The sequence below is a fragment of the Synchiropus splendidus genome, chromosome 12 (genome assembly GCF_027744825.2).
Source record: "Synchiropus splendidus isolate RoL2022-P1 chromosome 12, RoL_Sspl_1.0, whole genome shotgun sequence".
Classification (NCBI taxonomy): domain Eukaryota; kingdom Metazoa; phylum Chordata; class Actinopteri; order Syngnathiformes; family Callionymidae; genus Synchiropus; species Synchiropus splendidus.
In genome coordinates this window covers 5602970-5625211 of record NC_071345.1, presented here as the reverse complement: position 1 = coordinate 5625211, position 22242 = coordinate 5602970, and the positions used below count along the sequence as shown (strand labels likewise).

The 22242-nt window shown below is 41.9% G+C and overlaps 1 protein-coding gene across 1 annotated transcript; it reads right to left on the bottom strand.

Moving 5' to 3' along the window:
* Window positions 1-1023: 1023 nt before the first annotated feature.
* On the bottom strand, window positions 1024-18742 carry sptlc2b (serine palmitoyltransferase, long chain base subunit 2b). The gene is made up of 12 exons (XM_053881785.1): window positions 18486-18742; window positions 16196-16390; window positions 15283-15437; window positions 13501-13649; window positions 13215-13339; window positions 10956-11049; window positions 10246-10351; window positions 9203-9422; window positions 8953-9079; window positions 6275-6410; window positions 5572-5701; window positions 1024-2772 (listed from the first exon to the last, which is right to left on the bottom strand). Exons 1-12 carry the CDS (start codon window positions 18627-18629, stop codon window positions 2659-2661), a joined length of 1695 nt encoding a protein of 564 aa, XP_053737760.1. The 5' UTR covers window positions 18630-18742; the 3' UTR covers window positions 1024-2658.
* Window positions 18743-22242: the final 3500 nt, after the last annotated feature.

The window sequence follows — 22242 nt, the reverse complement described above, 5'->3', positions numbered from 1 at the left end:
CGGCGACCTGCTTTGAAGAATATATGAGTTTACCAGGTGCTGAGATACACTGCATGAACCAATCCCAGCTGTCAAAATGGATCCAGAAGAGGGGGGTGGGGGAGTTCTGGGACGCCATGGAACCATCACCTCACCAGGGCAGACAAAAACAAAGAAGCACTCGTCGCTCATCTGAGGTCAACAATGAACCTGTTGCCACAGCAGCATCAAAAAGTGCCCCAGCTGACCCTAAGGATGAGTCCAGTTTTGAAGAGGGGGGTCGAACAATATGCCTGTGATGGACTGGCAACCGAAAAGGGCTTGAACCCCACAAGGTGGTGAGAAGCTCAGCTGTGTTAGTGAGGTGTTCCTGGCATGTTCAACTGAGAAGAGGTCTTAGGGAAGACTCAGGCGGAGGCGTGTGGGACAGAGGGAGGTGTGGGCCTCTTCATGTGGACCGCTGCCCGTGTGACACAGACTCAGGAAGGCAGTAGAAACAAAGGAGGGAAAAGGTTTTCATTTATGAAACTGATCTGACTCAGACAAGAAGTGGGCTCCGGGGCCACGTTTTTTTTAAATATATATTTTAAACAAAGATTTACGTGGCCCATTTGTTAAGGACTTTAAAGTATGACGTAAGTATTAAAGTAAGACTATATTTCCCCCGTTTCATGGGTCCATTTTTCTTCCACTGAGCTATTAAACTCAAGTAGATACATGAATTTCATGTCCCAGCAAAATAAAAAAAATTACCTTGTGATAAAAATCATCCTAGTTCTGTTACCAAGATGTTCACACTTAAAAATATCTGTCAGTATTTGATTCATAAAGAATAAAATGTAATAAAATTGACACAAATGTTACAAAAATACATTTTTTTTCCACCGAATTCTTTTATATTTTTGAAACAGAACAAAAACAAAATTTACGTCGGCCCCTCACAACATTCATAGTACATAATGTGGCCCCGTCATTTGAGTGTCCACCCCTGACTTGGACCGGGTAAAGGAACGCAGCACGACAACAGAGCTCAGATGGGTTTATGTGATCTTTTAATGACAACAAAAGCAAAATCACTTTTTTAAAAAGACATTTTCAGGAATGATACAAACAAATGCACTTCATGACAGTGACACGACAGTGACTACTTCATCTGCGCATTTCGGATGCCTCTCAGTAGTTTTCGCATGAGGAAGACAACAAAAAAAACGAAGGACACGCCTCGGACAGTGACACGCGTGGAGCTGCCTGTAAGACTGAATAGCTCTTGAAAATATAGATAAAGGCTTTTTAAAAAATAAATAAATAAAGCGGCCTGTATATCAGATGAGCGCCATCGTCATTCATACAGAGCAAACCAACGGAGCGCGTTCGCGCTAAAGCACTTGAGTGACTGGAACGGATAAAAAATATTGCTGTTTCGCTCAGGAATGTGAGAGACGCTCGCCTCCACAAGTGCAGTGCAGGGAAAAATAAACAGCAAATAAGGCCTGATAAGATTTGTTCAGGAAATAAGTCGTGAAATTAGCTTTTTTTCGGCTTTGTAGTTACGCACATTAAATCGGAAAGTGTTCACATTTGAAGTCACAAAGGTTGTGATGGGTAGATGAGGCTTCATGACACGGTATTGTAAGGTTGATGAGGTTTCACGAAACAGTGTCCTGATTTTCAGAGGCCACCAGAGGGCGCTGTCTGCTGAAAAATGTTTGGGCACTTCTAAACCAAGTGCGCCATCTAGTGGCCTCTGAAAATCAGGACACTGTTTCATCAGCCCTGCAATAATGTTTCAGGAGGTAAATGCAACAGTTCGGAAAAAATGGTTGTGAGCAAAAATAAGGTGTTTTATGCGACTGATAAAGGGCACTTTAAATAGATGTGGAATAAAAAAAGTCAAATTTAAGATGCCACTTTGCTGGAATGTTTAGAGCATCAGTGCTTAACGCTCAACTGGGAAAGAATAAAATGATTTCCTCGCTTTTTTACATTCATTATTTGAGGTGAGGTGAACAATAAAAAAAATCCTTTCATGTCAACTATTAAAACTCGCTGCTACTACAGTCAAAAGTCATCTGAAGGTCGGTTACATAAGTGAGTCCAGTGTACTGGGTTTCATTTTTCAGACGCACATTTGTGACCATAAATGTGAAACAAGTTTCAAAGCCTCGAATTAGCCGTCGTCGCTTTTGGTTATTTCTAAAATAAATCTCTCTTCCTTTGGTGGGTTCAGGAATCTCTACTCTACATTGTTCAAGTGATTAGGAATAAATAGACACGGTGAGGACACACTTTCAAATATTGCATGTAAAGTCTGTGAGAAACAACGTCATGTCGCCTCTCTTGTCTTCAGGTCGCACGAGTCGTGACTCATGCAAACATAAAAATGAATCTGTTTGAGGTGGTTTGAGATTCTGCTGTTGATATTATTGCACGAAGAAGTTGCACATTTCATGTGCTCACGGGGGACGTGAGTGAGAAGCAGCCGGATTTTTTCGGAGCACGTTTTGGAACAACAAACAGAGACATGGTTGATATGTTTCCTCCAGTGGGAGGGGAGGTGCAGGAGTGTGTGGATTCTAAAGAGAGCTTGGAAGACTTGGGTCTAGGGAGCCCGGCGGGGTGAAGTGGGGAGAGTTAAGACACACAGTGAGGTGAATTAAGGGGAAACCATGAAGGGTAGCTTCAGTCCTGAAGGTGACTGTCTTCCGACACCCATGCCAGCGATGGACGCGGCGGCTCGCGTCTGGAGTACTTGAGCTGCAGGAGGTCACCGACTTCACTGATGGCTTCCAAGGCCTGTGAAAAGGGAGGCGAAAAATGACATTGAAAGTCAGGCAAGAGCATAGACGACCGAAAACAGTTCATCAGAACATGTTTAAAGGGAGTGATGGGTCGGTGAGGTGTCATGAAAAAGTACTGCAGAGCTGATGAAACTGTGTCCTATTTTTCAGAGGCCTCTAGATGGCGCTCTTGTTTTGGAAGCGATGTGAAGTCCAAACATTTTACAGCAGACAGCGCCCTCTGGAAATCCAGACACTGTTTCATGAAACCTCACCGACCCATCACTAGTTAAAGGTGCGCTGTGCAATATTTTTGACAACTATTCTCATCAGTCTAGTGTAAAAACCTCTGAAGAAATGAGCAACAACGACAAGCAAGCAACTGACTACATGGTGTTGTACTGGACAGCTTGTCTTCATTTTAGCTTTCGTCTAGTCTTGGCATCAAGGTGCCGCTCTAGTTCGTGTTAGTCTTTGTTGAGTCCATGCCATTTTGAGTCTCGTCAAGTTTTTGGCGACTAAAAAGCTGAGCATTTCACTCTCATTATCCATGGCTACTTTCGTTGAGTTGTCGTCGACGAAAGTGTTTTTTTTTTTATCTAAGAGCCAATTCTATTGAACCCTGTCAAAACTGGAGACTGAGACTGAGGACAACCTAGAAAATGCTTTAGAATTTGGATGTGCCTTACATGACTTTGACAACTTAAAAATCAACCAATAAATAAATAAATTGCACTGAGACCCCTTAAATATTGAGCTGAACAGCAAGAGATCGAGGAATGATCTGAACCAGTTTGTCAGATAAAAGCACTGTGGAAGAGGAGGCGGGACATATTTCCCTCAGACCTGCACCAGCGCAACATTAGCTATCATCTCTTCTGGAACTTTCAGTGCGTTCCAGTCATTGGATCTGGGAAAAAATATATACAGTCAAATATATCGTACTGTTCACTGTATATACTGACTAAAATGTTTCTGTAGCGTAATTTTAAATGCTGATGGTTTAAACGCCAACTACAATATAGACCGCGCTAACAGAGGCTATTGCTAACTTGGTCGACTTTGGTAACAAGACAACAGGTAACACTGAGCTCAGCAGTGACGACATCCGTAGCGACAATGTTCCCACTTCCGAGGGAGCTGGGACGAATGCAGCTGATAACAACCGTGCCACAGCCGCATCCTCTAAATCAGTGGTCCCCGACCTTTTTCTCACCGCAGACCGGTCAACGCTTGACAATTGGAACGTGGCTCAGGGGGTATGAAGTTGCCACTTTGACCCATCAGATAAGGCCTCAGCATGTTTGTGTGGCTGACTCACAAAGTCTCCTCCTCTTGACCAGTGCCCCAATGTTCTCTGACTCTGGTCGCAATGGTAACGTTTAAACATGCCTTCAAAATAGCATACAGATGCAGCACAAAACCCAACCCAATATAAAGCACGTGAAAATTTTAAATCACCATACTGTTTAGTCAATGGGAGCCCTCAGCTTGTTTCTCTGCAACGGGATGGTCCCATCTGGGAGTCATGGTAGACGACCGCGATGAATCTATATATATATAATATAAGTACGACTTCTGGTATTATTTGTTAAAAACTTTAAGGCTCTTCTGTCGCTTCACTGTGCCTTTTACCCTTCGCAAAGACATGGCTGTTTCCTACTCATGTTGTGAGCTTGTGAGTTAAATTTTGGCTCTCAAGTGACCAAGGCTTAACCAAGAGAATCCGGTCATTTTTCAAAATTTTTTTTTTCTCAAAATAAAAGATGCTTAGGACTCAGATAACAGACAAAACGGAAATAATTAATTATTTCTTATGCGGCCTGGTACCAATTGATCCACGGACCGGGTTCGGTCCCCGGCCCAGGGGTTGGGGACCACTGCTCTAAATAATTCCGTGAGCGCTGAGCTTCAGCATGCATCGGCAGCAAGACTCTGGTTCTGGACAACAAAATGTCAGAGACATTCAAACGTAGTTTGAAATTTCCAAATCTTATTCAGTGCAACAGTGTGTTCATGCAGTTTGTCATTACAGTTGTCGTGACATGCACTTTTGTGGCGTCTCATTTCTTCGACAGCTTCAACTGCTGCCCTTCTACTGAGACACTAACCTCATCCCAAACCAGGTAATCGGTTGCACTTAGACTTCGGTCGACAGAACAAAGACCACGTTCAAGGGAGTCACTAACAGGATAGTTTGGAGCAGCAGTGAAAAAGAAGCAGGTTTAGAATCCGAGGTGAACAGAAGGTAGCAGTTTGAACCACAACTGAGCCCGCGGTCGTGCGCTCCTTTCCACAGTTTACTATCAGTATTGCAACACCGCCTGCCACCTGGAAACAATTTACCTTCCTCCTGACCTTTTTTTTTTTTTTTCCTGACTCCACTTCTGCAGAAGTGGCCAGAGCAGAGTTTGAGGAAGACGGAAAAAGCGGCTCCTCAACAAAGGCGGACTGATGCCCCATGAATGGATTATTACAAACAGTGTTGACACGCTGCACGGAAAGATGAATGGAGTCTGTTTGGACAGACAGAGCTGCTCAAATAAAAGCCCGACTGTAATAGCCAGAGACAACTTGGACTTCTAAAGTTCCCCTTTAATACAGGCCACATTGGGGGAGTTTACTATTCAGCGCACACAGTCCAACTGAAACAGCAGTCGATTTCTGATGCGGCAGAGTCAGGCATCCAGAGATTAAAGGTTGAGGAGGACAAAACAATGTAGCTCGTGACAGTCTTGAGGAAACTGACCGCATAAAGTCATCCGTTTGTGTTGGACGAATCACTGAAAGGTGCTGGATTGCTTCGCTGACTCACCGTGTCGAGCATCTCCCTGGTGTGTGCAGCAGAGATGCAGAACCGAGCTCTCGACTCGATGATGGGAGTCGCCGGGAACCCCACGACCACGGTGCCGATGTTTCGCTTCAACATCTCGCGGCCAAACGCCCTGCAGTACAGTCGTGAGAGAAACACGTTGAATATCCCACGAAGCCCAACATTTTTAAATAAAAAAAAAAAATTCTGACATCATGAGTTATGCGTCAAATTTCAGATGAAGAAAATGAATACTTCCAATAAAATAATATAAAAAAATCTGCTCTTGTTAAGAACATTTTTTGGAGGGGAAAACTGTTTTTGTTGGGAAAAAAAAACTGTAGCTTCACAAGCCATCGAAACGTCTCGAGATTTCATATTCTTGTAACTTAATCATGGTTGTGAAGTCATTTTTTTTTTGGAGAAGCAAAGTCAAAGTGACTGCTTCAATGAGAAAATCCATTAGTCAGGTGGGGTGTGATATTTCAGTCTTTGTGTTGAAGATTTTGTGTAGTCAACATTTGAAGGCGCTGATGCGAAGTTGTTGTTTTTTTTTCACTGTGTACCGTATCACACTGATGGTAGAAGAACGTGCCAAACATAGAATTTAACAGCCGTTGCTGCGATGCCCTCTTGACACAGGAGCAGCATCAGTATCAATGATCAACAGCGTGATATCGGACAAATTCTAAACACAGACTCTCACCCGATTTTGGCTGGCATGTACAGCATCATGGGCACGACAGGCGAATCTTCGTTTCCGTAAATAATGAAGCCCATGTCCTGGAGTTTTCGCCGGAAGTAGTTGGTGTTTTGCGACAGCTGCCTGAGACGATTAGCACCTGAGGGAGAAGGGAAATAAAGTTTTAATTCTATTCACTGACAAGACAGCTGCAGATGCGTAGTCAGCAAATTCTGACAGAAACTAGAGAGATGAACGATATTGAAGCCCAGGACAGCGATGGAATTTATGTCTTTTGATAGCAAATGAATATCTTGTTATCTTGATATGACAAAGACTGTCTTCTTGTGGATAAATACATTTTCCCTGTTATCTCACCAAAACAAAGAATGTTTTCTCATCATGGCTAATTTTTTTTTTTCATTATCTGAAGAGAAAAAAAATGTTTATCTCTCGATAATGAATATGTTATTTTCGTGATCAACATAATAAAGATCATTTTCCTGTGGTAACAAATGATTTTTTTTAATCTCAAAATGAAGACAATTTTATCTCAACAACTAACACATTTGTTTTAGTTATCTCAACGTAATAAAGATGATTTTCTCTACATTTTTTTCATTATCAACATAAGGATCGTTTTCTTGTGCCAACAAATTCATTTTTGTTACCTCAAAGTGTGTTTTCTCTTGACAATTAATACTTTCTTTTGTAATCCCAGCATAACAGAGATTGATTCCTTCTTAAAAACAATTGTTTTTGCCATTTGTCCAACAAAGCAAAGACTCCTCTCTCATAATCTTTTTTTTTTTCATTATCTCAACGTGAAGGCGTTTTCCCCTCAATAACAATTACATTTGTTTCGGGAATTTTGTGGTAAACAATTTTTCTTATTTTTTTCGGAATCTCAACATAACTAAGATGGTTCTCTAAGGATAAGGATCTTTTTAAAATACTTTTTTGATATAACAAAGATGGTACACGTGCAAGGACGATTCGATTTTTAGCGACATCAACACCATCAATCCATGGCTGTTCTCAGCTTCCGTAGAAAAGCACTGCAAGCAGTGGTTGCATCAAAATCAAAAAAAAAGGAGACACAGAACTTCTTTGAGTCCAGATACAATCACGTCTTATTCCACAGAGGATCATCGTCGCAGTGTTTTGCCAGTAACTCTCATCACAGTATCTGTCAAAGTGGCAGAATTATGCAGCTTGCATTTGGAGCCAACACAAATGTAGCATGAACCTGGTAACCTCACGAGTTTCCAGGAAAGCTGCATGAATGTATGATTTCACAGAGTAAAACGAAAACACCTGGGATGTTTTCAAGGCGGCATGACCGTCCAATAAACATCGCTTCTTATTTATGTTTGTAAGCTCCCACTGAAACAAAAATAGCAGCTTTTCATCAGAGGCGAAGGGAAGGAAAACACCGTCTCGGAGCGACTGCTAATCTGACGTTCGTGAGGCGACACGGCGCCGTCATCACGCCGCTGGCGTCACAAGTGACGGGGGAACACGTTTAGTGAACTCCTTCATGAACTCTCATATCACAACATTGTTGTTTCTGTTTGCACAAGGATAAAAAAAAACAAAAACGTTATGAATGTTTATTTATTTGAGGTTCCATCAAAGCCGGGAGCAAATTGCAACCTTTCGGCAGTGAATCTGAGAAAATCCACACAAGAGAGAGTAATGAAATATAATTTCATAACTACAAAATAACAGCACCTATTCTGCATATGGGATGTCTGGAGTGGCCTGTGGAACAACTGACCGAGTGTTGTTTGCCTCCAATTTCAGTTGATTAACACTAAGCTGCTGCTCTTCTTTGTCTGGCAAAAACTCTGCTCAAAAACTCCAAGTTAAGCATCGAGTCTAGAGTTGCTGGAAAGGCAACAAACATCACGCCTCATAAACGGTGAAGAGGGATTGGAAGGAAAATTTATAGAGTATTTGTTGGATGGGAGATCAAGAGCCTCGATCGGCACTGATCTCACTTTTCACACCGAGTCCAGCGCAGCCTGCAACATCTGAAAGCCATAAGAGGAAGTGGTATTTTCATGGTGTAACCTTTTAACCATTCAAGAGGTTGGGTGGTCACAGCACAGCACAGATAGACTGGACGCTCCACGAGACATTACAGGACGTGGAAAAGAAGATAAATACATAAAGTCGTTTTGTATCACAGATGACATTGGAGAGTCAGTTTGAGGCAGTGATCTCTCCATCATAATGATGACCGCTTATCTTTCACTACATGGCACTTCAAGCGTGCTCTGGAAAAAAAGCATCCGACCCAGAACATGAAAACAGATCAGCAAATAAGCAATAAAAACCAACGGCAGAAATGCAAATTCTTTTGACAAAACATGAGCTGAGACTAAAGATACTTTTGTAGAAGTTACATCAAGTCATGCCATTAATGTAAATGTCATCACTGTGGGACCAATGAAAGAAAGGAAGGTATTGTACACAATTTCCATAAATGTAAAGACAAAAAAAATATAAAAAAAATAACACACATAGCAGTTAAATCAATGACTGGAATCCTCTGAATATGAAAAACAGAGCTCACCCTGCCATCTAGTGGTTAAACATTGCATGTGACAAGAAGGCTTGAAGGATTTTGACTCGTGACTATAAATGGGTGCATTTTCCCCCAGCGACAACAAAGCTCTAAAAACAAATCCACCTACCAAGAGAAGTGCCATCTTCTCCCATGATTATCTTCATTGAGGAAATGATTTGCTGGACAACAGGGGGCGACATGGAGGCAGCGTAGAGAGCGCTGTGAGAATAGTTGCGCAGATAGTCGATCAGCTCCTGAGAGAGATTTCAGATAAATACATTCAGACAACACTAAAAAATGATAGTTTAAACAGCACAATTGCTCATTTTTTGTTATTTTTTGGTTTAAGTATCTTTAGCTCATGATGCCTTACAAACCTTTTTGCCTCCAATGTAGCCTCCAGCAGCACCGAAGCTCTTGGTGAAGGTTCCCATCATGATGTCCACATCCTTCGGATCCAGACCAAAGTAGTCCACCACTCCTCTGCCGTTGGGCCCCAGCGCCCCAATGCTGTGGGCCTCATCCAGGTAAAGGTAGGCCTTGTAGCGCTTCTTCAGGGCGATGACCTCCGGCAGGCGGACGATGGAGCCCTCCATACTGAAGGAAGCACAAGGGAATTTAGACAAAAACAGAGACATCACACATCCAAATAACGAAATGAAAAATGGATTTTAAGTTTTTGTGGCTACAATGTTACAAGTTGTTACAGTTGGCAGCTGTAAGAGCTTCAACTGTTGCAGTGCATTCAGAACTTGAGTGACTTTCACATGCAGACTGGTAACATTAAACATGAAGGAGTTTAATTCGCATGTTGCTAAATTGACTTGGATTATTTCAGAAAAACAGTAAAAAGTAAAATAATGCACAGTAAAAATATATATTAAAATTAAAATACAATTATTGTTATATTATTATATCATGTCTTAAAAAAAAGAATAAAGATTAAATTATTCTCAGGTTTCTGTTTACGTTCATGGGTGTGTGTCAGTGTGACTTTCAACTATTTACTTTTCACATCACACCACTCAAAGACCTCGAGTCACACACCGATGGGGTATTTAAAGATTAGCTCTTTTATTGGTCCAAAGTCCAACCAATCGGCTTCTAGGCACTGGGTTTATAAACAAGTGTATCAAAATCAATAGTTCAGAATGTTCTTGTGTCAAACTGTAATTGAAATATACCTTCTATTAATCTTCAGAAATTGCTTTGGTTTTTACTGCTAATGGGTTTGCAGGCTCTGGTGGAGCCGGAGCCACGCTCCACATAAAATCAGCCTTCGGAACCAGCTTCAGTTTAAGTACATCACTACATCAGCGACGCCACGTAGTAATGGTACAATATTGAAACAAAACATTCAATGGCAGAGGTGAAGTCTGTGACGGCAGCTTATCTATCAGGCCCAGAGTGAAAGATTCACCTGTAAATCCCCTCAACCACGATCAGAATCTTCTTCCAGGGCCGATGCGTTCTGGGTTGACCGTGTACGATCGCATCTCTCAGCAGCTTCTCCAGACTTTGCATGTCTGTAGAACAGCATTCACAGAAATCGTATGACAAGACAGTGTATACTGTATTCTTAAACTAACACAGGCCGCCTAAACCAGGAACTATTTTGTATTTACACATCACCTAACAACCATACAAGCTGCATGTTTCTTCAAATCAATTGTGAACTGGTCACGTGTTTTAAATTCACTGCTGCCACAAACTAGCAGAGGTGTTATTGAGGTGTCGTCTCCTCTTCATACAGTATAAGCAACCAACTTTTCCCAATCGTTTCACTAGCTTTAAATGCTACTTTCTACGCAACAAATGGAGGGTTACTTTTGTACTTTCTAACACAGATTTTCTCACATAAAACCTGGATAAAATCAGAGGCTGACTCAATCATGATTTTGGTGGGTAAAACTCCTGAATGAGAAACTTCATTGTTACTGTTTAGATAGTTAAAAAAAACACTTAGCCAGTTCACAAAAGAACCACGAGTCACACCCATGCTCGAGGTATTTTCTAACTGTGTGGCACTGCAGACCAAAGCTGGTTCCTGTCTGAAGGTGTTTAGCGCTACCCAGGTTTAAATCATGCTACTTCTTCAGTGTAAAACAATTCGAATGAGGAGGAACCCACTGTTGTGTTTGAAGACCCGGATGGTGGATCCTGACAGTCGGGCACCGAGCACCAGGGACGCGTGATTCAGCTCATCACTCAGGATAAGACAACCCTGGAAACAGAGCATGCAGACACGTTAAGATGCTTCAACGTCCAAAAACAGAGTTGCATACCGTCTGGGATATCTGCGAGTAGCATTGCCAAATATTTAATGTGCATGGGATTTGAGAGTTGAGCAATATTGGCTGGTCACGCGGGGAAGAAATATGTTTCTCGAACACACCCAAAGTAGGGATGTAGCGGAATGAAAAATTCATGTCATGATCCTGACTGAAATGATTTATCATTTATCAAGCTAGAAGAGCCCAGATGGCCCTCAAGGGTCCCTCTTGGGGTGACGCTGGGCTTGGGAGAGGCCAGTTGGGCCCCACTGGGGCTGGGATTGAAGTTATACCCACATTCATGCAACACAATATTTTTGTTGTATCAACAACCTTCATTATATATTTGACAATTATGAAATTATTGCATTTGTGGAGCTGATCTTCAGCTGCGAATTGAGCTGGACTCCTGCAGGAGAGACTTCTTGGTGCGTAGCAAAGCACAGTGATCCGTGCAAACACTACATTCTCATGTATTTTTGGTTCTAACAGACCCATGAGACAGAAACTTTTGATATATATTCCCAAAACAATATTCTTTATGGCTTTTTAAGGCCATGAGAAATATCAACTCACATCTGACAGTAATATTAACCATCTGGGATTTTACGTGGTTAACAATATTATACACTTTACCGGTAACCATTCCATCTCTAACTCAGAGTAAATACCTTCTGAGACATTTCTGAAAATAACTTGAATATAGTCATCTTTACTTTGTAAAACTGTGTTGACAAACATCACACGTCCTCTTTGCCAGATCTAACCTCATCTGCAGACAGAGCCATTGAGTCCATCTGGAGGTTTCATCAGAGATTGGGGGTTCAAGTAAAAGACACAGAGATTTAGTGAGGATTACTATGATTCATTTGCAGGTTCATGTTGATGTACCTACAAATCTCAGCAACTTCCAGGTGAATCAAGACTGAGAAATAAATGATAGGAAAAACAGAAGAATATCTCATCTGTCTTACTCAAGTAACTGATGTATCCGATTTAACAACATGATGCAAGGCAGATACACTTTTGACAAATTATATTTGTCATAGGAGGCTGGGGTCATATTTTACTTTAAAAAATGCACCACACCCAGATATTTGCTGGCAGCACATCCTGCATGCAGTTACGCAGGAAAGTGCTTCGAGGTGAGTCCATCGTTTACTACCCTTCCTTTTCTCTCACCAACCTCAGAAAGAAACTCCACACAGTTCTTCTACTCAGGTAGTTCTTCTGGACACTGGACTCTCCCTTGTCTTCTCTGCTCCCTCTGAAGTCTACGGTGAAATATCTTCATACGTTTTACCTCCATTCCCCCTGTGCTTGTGTGCTCAGTTCTCTACTTGAGTACGGTTGTGTTTGACACTTCATTCTACAGAGTCCACTTGAAGTGCTTCTACTATTGTCTATCCTGAGTGGGTAGTCAATAGCAGATGAGTCTGCAGATGTTCTGGTTGTTCAACCTCTGGTTCTGAACAGGAAGAACACTCACACAGACCAGCACGGGACATGAGTCTCTGAGGCTCAACCAGACTTCTGGTCGCCATAGGGAACAATGAAATATACAGTGGCTGAAAAAAAGTGTGACTCAAACAAAAATATGAAAAAAAAAGTATTTATATAGATTTTATCCACCAGGTAATTGACTACCTTCATCCTCTCAGGTGTTCAGGTGTCATTTTAAAGTCTTTGACAGCCCAAGTTGCATAAGTGTGCCGCGTGCAAGCAGGAAAAAGGTTCAAGTATTTATGAGCCCAGTGGCTTTGAGTCAAATCATGTGGTAGTTTCGACCCCCTCTCTTGCCCCCACCCCTCCGTCCCACCCCACACACACACACCTTTTGTTAGGGATGAGGAAATGTATTTCAAGACTGGGAGGGGACGCACCACCGTCAGCTCAGATTTCTACTTCCTGTTTGAGCGTGGTGTAGAGTGACCCAGGTTCAGAACAACACCAGCGGGGGTTTTATCACACGCACCGATCCGTTTCACACAGTAGCTTTAGCGGGAAAACAAGCATGTTGTTGTTGGAGGGCGGAATACGGCTCATGCTTTTGACACTTTGTTCAAAGCAGGAAAATTCCCACAATACAGAGGAGGGAGTGAAAGCAATGTCCTACCTTCCCGGTCAGGGCGGGAATGTTCATGGAATTGGTCGCGAAGCCCATGCCGAACGCCATGGACGACTCTACTCCGAGGAACCTGGCGACTAACGCTTCCAGCTCCTCGTGAATGTCCAAGTTCCCTGTGTGTAAAAAAAAACAGGTGCAAATTATATTTGGATTTTTTTTTTCCATTGAATTTGAATGAAATTGAAAGACTGGTGCAGCAGCTCAATCCACCAGCACAAAACACCAACAACACGTCCAATATTAGACGAAACAGCAGCCATCTTATCACGCTCACCATTCTCGCAGCGTGTACTTGCTACTCCAACGCCGTACTTCTCGGTGACTTCTATCGCCGCATCAGCACAGGCCCCTTTGTTCTCAGCAAAGCCCAGGTAGTTGTAGGAGCCCATGTTGATGACGTCCTTCACCACCCTGCCTGTGTGTCTGAGAGGAAAGACGGGAAACTCTATTGTTGACACAAGTTCACAAAACACTCTCACTCGGCACACATTTCCTTTTCAGTGTTTGGATTCTTTGAATACCATAGATATTATGCTGCGATCATTTCAACTAGGGCCCAGGGTCACATGATACAGTTCAGGCTTTTGCATGTACCGTTTTGGTGTCATTTTGTGAGATGATTGGAATCATTTTACAGCAAAGCTTAGCAGATTTGGTGACGAAAGCACCTGCTAACTGGTCAATATTGTTGATAATGTGATCATCAGCATTGACCTGCAAAATAACTTGAAACGTAGTAACAAAAAAAAACAGGAAACATTCTGATACTTCAATTTGAGTGTTGTTCCTCATCCAGAAAGTCTTCAAAGGCCGGAAGTTCTGGTAAAACGATGACGACCAGCGGTGTTTCTAGTCATTCTTCTCAATATTACAAGTGTGTATCGGCATGAATCTAGCAGCACAATCCTGATACTGGAGTTATGATGCAATATATCGCGATACACTGCAATAATTTGCATTTATAGTGATATAATAATAACAATAGTTGCTGTCAACAGCCAGTATTTTGCAGAAAAAAAAACACATTACAGTGAAAACCTGTGCAACATGTTCAAAGCCGGGCTTGAACAATCTGGAGATCTTGTTGTCTATCACAAGGTTAACTGTTAGTGTTTCTTGTAAACCTTAATACATCACAATTAAACAATAAAAAAACACTTGCAAGTAAATATTTATTATATATTGTATCGCAATATTTTGTTTTAGCAATATTTTTTTACACCACGAATGACTGAGATACATCTATAATTAAATTATTAAACTTTGTGAAACTAAAATGTTTCAGGGATTCAGGAGTTACCTCAAAAAAAGTACATAAAAAAATAAATAAACAAAAACATTTTTCAAATATTTTTTACAAATTTTAATAAAGGCATCTTGAATAAAAATGAATTGATGAATATATTTGAACTTAGGGTTGCACTTCAAATTTGAGGAACACAATAACTACCAAATAATTACTTGCTTATTAACGGTTTACAATCAGTTAGTCAGCGTGGCGACTGTGGCTGGGTAAAATATCCCAAGTCTCAATAAGATGTTGAGCAATACTTTTAGAGTGATTAATAACTGGCTAAAAAGCTACTACGATAGAGCGGGTTATTTATGGTAATTCATACCCTACTGTAAAATGTAACAAATAGCTGCGATTATCGAACATTTTTAAGTTATATTCATTCATGTTTGGTGTTAATAAAGCAAATCGCAATTTAAGTAAGTTACTGAACAATAATTATTTGTTTCCTTGTTTTGGCTCAAAACCTCTGATCTAATTCAGTCGACACAACTTGTGCTAAAACATCTTCAGTCATTTGTTTATCATGTGACAGATAGCACAGATTTCACCACCGCTGCCGCCTGAATCATCTCTTGCGTCATCGGAGATTATCAGGAATCTAACGTCAATAACTGAAGGACGAGCATGATAAACTTCCTGTTCAGCCAGGGGCCCGCAGGTCCCGTAAAGGCACGTCAGCGGGCGGCAAAAACATCCATTACAAACACATTGTTTCTAAATATAAACCCTTGACAAACACATGGAAAAAAAACTACTCACTCAAAGGTCCAATTGTAGTCAGGGGAGACTCTCTCCACCAGGTCCATCTTGGCTCCCGGGACGCTGCAGATGGGCCGGTTCCAGTTATCCCGGATTCTCATGTACAAGTTTCTGGTGTAGAAATTCTCAAAATCTTGATATAATGGGACGAAATCCTGCAGCGAAACAAACAAAGGCAGGGATGTAGAAAATCGTTCTGGTCCTTTGCAAGGAGGGAATGAACGTATTGAATCAGTTAGGGACAGCTAAACTGTGTGAAACCGCAAGTGTCTGAACAGTAAATCACGTGGTTTTCACACTGTGAAAGCAGCTTGATCAGACAAAATCAGCTCTGTCATTTTCATGTCATTCAATTTGCCAAATTTAACTTCAAGGCAAACTGACAAAAGACGAACAGCTGAGCACATAAGTGGCAGTTTTAACAGGCAAAATGACCGTGAAAAGGTATAATAGAGGCAATACATTTCAATTCAATGGCTTTATAAAACAGCTGAATGTCATGACATTAATTGAACTTTTTCACATTCAAATAACCACATTATACTTTGAATACAATGAACTTTTTTCATTGGAGAGACTTATATTCCCCATTAGCTCTGACAGAGAGATAAAAAGAAAACCATCACCTCATCTATGAGGCAAAACCTGTCAGCAGTTCTTAGTATGAGTCCATTAAATGGTGACACATGCTGCCGTTGGACATGAAAAACACAATACAATTGAGACTGTCACGAGTGCCTTTTGCTTTTAGGAATTTCTGACGCTTTATAGCCTATTTTTTCCATTTAAATGTCCAACTCCATGACTAATGAACTTGACTCATTGTGGTGAGTCTTCACTTGTGACTGAAGAAACAATAGGGAAGTTTCTCCAATGGTAAGCGAAAGTGTTAAAACACTGCGCTTCTTTTTACCTTCTGCTCATCTCTCTCCTTGGCAACGTTGCACTTTTCGATGTTCCAGTGACGAAGGAAATCCCGGAAGTATCCGAAGACGGTAAGGATGCCGTAGCCCATGTAAGTGAGCACAGCCACCAGTAATGGAGTCTCTTCGAACGATTGCACGAAGGGCTTCTTGTACAGGCTCGAGTTGTGCGTCCCATTTTGGATCTGAGGAAAATACCCAGCATTTAATGCACGTTAGAAATGACACGGTTCAGTTTGGAAAGACGAATGAAGTCAGAATACAAACAACAATCCTCCATCTTTTGTTCTACATTCACCTGAGGAGCAGTCAATGTCGGCGTCTAAATTTATAACGCACATCACTGACTTAAGGATAAAGATAAGAATCATTGTTCACAAACAAGCTGGAAATAATAAACTCCAACCACAGCACTAAAGCTCAGATTTTGACTGGCCGTCTAACAAAGGGAGGATAAACAAATTCCGTCCACCGGCAACATACAAACTCTGCTGCTAAGCAACCGTTTATCAGGTGACCGGTCATGCCATCACAAGAAATGCCTTCCAGTCAGTCAGTGTAGATATGTACGCGATCACTCTATATCATAATGTCTACCATCTGAGCATGTTTCCATCCACCTGCCCGTGTGTTTGTCCACATAGATGTGTGTGGGTTTTGAATTATTTTGCATATTTCTTCAATCCGTCTCCATTACTGACAAAACTGCAGCTTCTCTTTGACCTAAACATTCAGGTGTGTTAACCTTCTTCCATTGACGTCAAACACGTCTCATTATAATACCAAGTAAATTTCATTATGGGCTGACATTTATCTGTTGGAAGAACGCCAGTTACCTGCAAGGTCTTTCTAAAACTCTTCCAAATACATATTCACAATTCATTTTCACTCCCAATAGAAGATGGCTCTTGAAATCAAAATACAAAGTATACAAGCAATTTTCCTTGAGCAGTTCCTGTATTTCATGTCCTCTGGCAACACTAAATTCTTTAGTTTTGTGTAAACGGCTCAGTCAAAATTACCTGTATTATATTTCAAACAAAGTCGTTGTTTACTTAATTCCTAGCTCACTAAAGAGGACTCCACCTTTTTGGCGATGAGCCTCTAGTTTGCAAACAGACAGAGCTCATGCACATCACAAGGATTACTGTTTAAGTTCTTTTTGAACCAATATTGGCTGTTTCTCCGGGCAGCTCCAGAGTTACACAATGGACAAACACCCCATAATTGTATTTAGAAGTGATGTATTTGCAATGCTTCAAGGCAATGACTGATAATCCTGGGTATAGTTTTTTTTATTTGGGAGTTAAATCTTCAACATCCTGCCATAAATTATACATTGATATAAGTTCTCACCGGATTAGACTTTAGCTACATATGTGAATGTTTACATTTATAAAGGAAGTTTATTTTCTTTTAAAAGCTCATTCAACAATAAAATGTTGATCATTTTGAAAAAATACAAACGTGTTCATTTAAACAACAAAACAAATACACAGGAACATCTCTGTCAAACTAAATAAGGGAGGCTCAAAAGGTACTTTTATGTGGTGATACATTTCACATAATATATGATCTATAAAAATAAAAAGTATGATAGATTTACATCATGAAATTGGGAGTAAAATAACTAATAATTTTTGCGCTATATTTTATTCGCTTATTGGTTAAAGAAGTGAGTTTAAACCTGCAATACCTACGGGACAAGTCTCAAGATTAAGTTAACATTTTCTGGAGTTAAAGGAGGAACCACACCCATGAAACATTCCTCCCTTCTTTGCGCAAGTGTCATGTGGGAAGCAGGTCCTCTCTCTCTCTCTCCTCTTCCCAAGTCAGTGATAGCGTTTCAGAACCTGGATCTTCTTCCAACTGAGCCCTGAACTGGTGAGACCGGTCTGTCTGTCTTCACCGAACACACACCACAGCAAAAACAACAAGGTATAAGGTTACAACCGACACACACACACACACACACAGAGCAAGGTGCTGCTCAGGTGCCATGGGCTCCATGATAACTTTAATAATGCACGACGGTGGAGGAACAAAACGGCTTAAAAAAAAAGACCGGAGTAATGTCAAAATATTTCTACAGAAATGGAGAGACAACTTGAGTTGCCTGTTTATTTATTTAGTCATGCATTTTCCGTATAAAGAGCTACCAGGTGATAACAGTGGAGCAGTGACCTGCCAGCTGTTTGACTACGATAACAATGGACGAGGAATGCAAACCTCCCTCAGTCCGAACACATCCATCCTTGTTTACAGTTGTGGGGGCCTTACCTTCTCCCTGGGGCGACGGTACTTGTGCTCCAGCAGACAGTGGCTCTTTACGAAGCCATTTTTGTTTGCCTTCTTCCCATTCGCGGTCCTGTGGCAACCGTCTCCCCCTCCGTTAATGAGCTTGTTCGCGGAGCTCTCCGTCATCGTCGCCGGCCGAGCGGGTGTGTCACGCTTCCGCGAAGTTCTACTCACTCAAGCGGCGATGTAACGTCGGAGCTCCGGGGACAGCCGGAGTTTGACGCCCACTTCACGAAGATCGTCAACTCGGGGTTGGTTACTCTGACTTGGAGCGGACGACTCTTCTTCGACTTGCGAGGCGATTTCGACGAGGCGTATACCGCCACTTAGAGGTAGACTGTGGTATTGCTTATTTTCATACGAGATTCGGATACACGTTTTGCATGAAACGAATACAATATTCATACATAGTTGATGATCAGCCTGGTGTAGAATATTCACCATGGCTACAAGGACATACTTTGCTCTTTAAAATGACAAGAAAAAAAGGGCAATTTCTAACCAGAAGACACGAAGTGAAGTAAAGCATTTTTTCTTTACACTTTGAATTTCTTGATTGTTGCGAATGTCTTCTCTGCTTTCTGCATTGTGGGATGGCTTCGGGTTACACGTCCGTCCACATATAATGGCATCAATCCGGTCTAAAAAAGGTTGTGTTATTCAGGAACCATACGATGTGCCGCCTTTCCCTCACAGTACACACACGCAAAAAAAAAAAAATAAATAATACGGATCGTGTAAAGGAAAATGGTGAGTATCGTGATCTAGAAACCATGGTTGGTTATTAAATGGCAAAATGATGAGTGACTGAATGAAAAATGCTGCCCTCTGCTGGCGTTTTGGGGCGCCGCATCAACCTTTTCATGAACGTGAAGCTGTGTGGTATGGAGTATAATAATATTATTTTGAATCACTTTCATCACTTTAGTTGTTTATATATATATATATATATGTATATACACAAAATGATAATAATAATAATAATAATAAATTTATATATAATTTTATTATTATAAAATTATGATAAAACAATATATTTTTACATTATATTATTGTACTATAATTAAAAAATTATATATATATATATATATATATATATATATATATATATATATAATTTTCTTATTATTATTATCATATTTGTTAGTATTTATTTATTTTGGACATATAGTTTTTGTTTTTGGAAACCAGGGGCCTCAAACCGAAATTTCGTTGCCATAATACAGTGATATGTTTTTGTGCGATGACAATAAAGAAAGTCTAAGTCTAACGCCTTATGATGCCTATACAGACAGAAATTCAATGCCAATCTAAAGCAACAAAGCTTCAGAATCAAAGACACTTTCAGTGTCAACACAGCAACATCCAAGTCCAAACATGAATGTTGGCACTGTATCAAAGCATCAAGGCAGACAAACTCATTTATGAATAGGGCAGCTTCACAGTCAGGTGCCTGATACAGAGAGCATCCGATAGCTAAGTGACCACTTGATAAAAGTTTCAAATGGACAGGTATTTTCGAGTCATATAGACTGACTGGAGATGGCGCAACAAAAAGATGGAGACTGCGAGTCCAGGAATGAGGCCCCTGAAAGCCCCAGGCAGACAGCTGCACCCATGCCGAGTCAGACATTCAGAAGCCCACCTCTGCTGCCGGACCCAGAGGTGCCACCCATGCGTCCACTGTTGCACCAAGGGCTCAGACGTAAGGTCCAGTCAAGGAAGGCAACTGTGCTGAAAGGACTAAGGCAGAAGACTTCAGGTCGGAACCACACCTTCTTCCCAAAATCAGGAACCCAGCACCTTCTTCCACGGAGCAAAAGCAAGCCCCAGGGCAGGAAGCCACCAATGAATCTCCCGGGGAAAAACCCACCACTACTCCCCGACCCGAGTGTTCCACCCTTGCTGCCAAGGATCACCCGAAAGCTACCTGGCAGGACCCCTCCATTGCTTCCAGACCTTCTTCCTGGTGTAATGAACCAGCCAACATGTAGGAGAGCGCCTTTACTCCCCGACCCAGGGGTCCCACCCATGCTCCCAGGAGTGCGACACAAAGGTGGGAACCCAACCTTTGTAGGGGTTCGATCTTACCAAAGAAGGGGAGCAGCACCGCCCAGACATCGACATCCAAACCCTGCATATCCCCTCATGCTAGCAAACGCGAACACCCAACCTCTGTTCTCAGCGCAACATAAGACGGACGAGTCTTCGCTGGCTCACTTTGATGATGTTAAGCTCCAGGAATTTATTGCGGAGTTTGATCGACAGCACCTTATAAACGATGGGTCCGCCGTCAATGACTTTGAGTCGGTCACTCTGAAGAACTTAACAATCTATAAAGAACTGCAAAGGGTCACGCAGTCGTACCGAGAGGTCGAACAGCAGTATGAGACTGCTGCGCAGCAAGTTCAAGTTCTCCAGCACAGACTCAACATGCAATGCAAGTCCCACAAAGATCACCACAACTTCATTCAGAATTTGAAAGCAGAGCACACGGAAAACCGCCGGAAGATGCTGGAGAAGAAGACTGCTCTTCAAAGAGACGTCGACGTTACCCAGCAGTATCTTCTGAGGAAGGTGGATGAGCTCAAAAAGGCTCACCTCGCAGGACAGCAGAATTTCCCAAGCGAGTTCAAGAGAGCGACTGATCCTCCTGCGGAAAGTGAGTCGGCATCTGCATCAGACGCCACATGGGACCCCGATGAACAGCTGGTTCCACTGAAAGGCAGCAATGGGCAGCAGGGCTCTCACAGCAGTCTTTCACAAGACCAGCATTTGATCGTATCTTTTAAGTCTGAGATGAAAAAGCTCAGAACTTGGAGGATGGACGAGATAGAGAAGCTGAGAAAACAACTTCAAGATCAATTTATTCTCAACCTTGAGCTGTCTAAAATGCTGGAGAATGAGAATGACGGGCGGAGCGACGCGCACAATGGTGTTTCGCCAGAGGACGTTTGCGATGAAGAAAAGGAAGCTCATCACCAGGATCAGGACAAAGAGTCATCTTCTCCAGAGAGGCCTTCTGAAGCGGATGGCAAGCAAGATGGACAAACAGACCTGTGGGATGAAGAGCGAAAGAACGAGGCATTAGATGGGGATCGCCAGAGAGATCCAGATGAGGGCCATGGTTTGATACAGTGGAAGAAAGACCTGCCAGAGGTTTGCCAACCGGAGTCATCGGACGAGGTTTGTGAGGCAGACCCAGATGAGGATGCTTGCAAACAGGAGACATTAGAGACATTAGAAGCTTCCCAACAGGTGACCCCACCAACGCCTCGCACGCCAGACCCACAAGAGGATCGGGAGAAGGAATCCAAAGAGCTGGAGAAGGAGGAACATCTGAAGACACAGCCGACACCCCTTTCCCTTTCATCGTTCTCTGCAGCCTTGAGAGAGGAGGGTGAACTCCAGGATCCAAAGACGTTGAAAGGGTCAACTTGGAAAGGCTTCCAGCAGCTCATCGCTCAAGGGAAACTGAAACGGGAGAAGCCTCTCCTGGTTTAGTCAGTAGTGCTCCACCCTCACGGCGAACGGGTCCATCGAGAGTTTCCTCCGGGTACTCCGGTTTCCTCCTCTGAAAACCTGTTTTTATTTGTAGGGATGTTCATGTTGGTGTCAATGCACAAGGCGGAACATTTCTTTCAAGTGATTCCAGTTAATAAATGAAGTGAAACACTGAACTGAAATATCATTTTGTAAACATGTCCATATTTGACATGTTTAAATGTAAGAGGGAAAT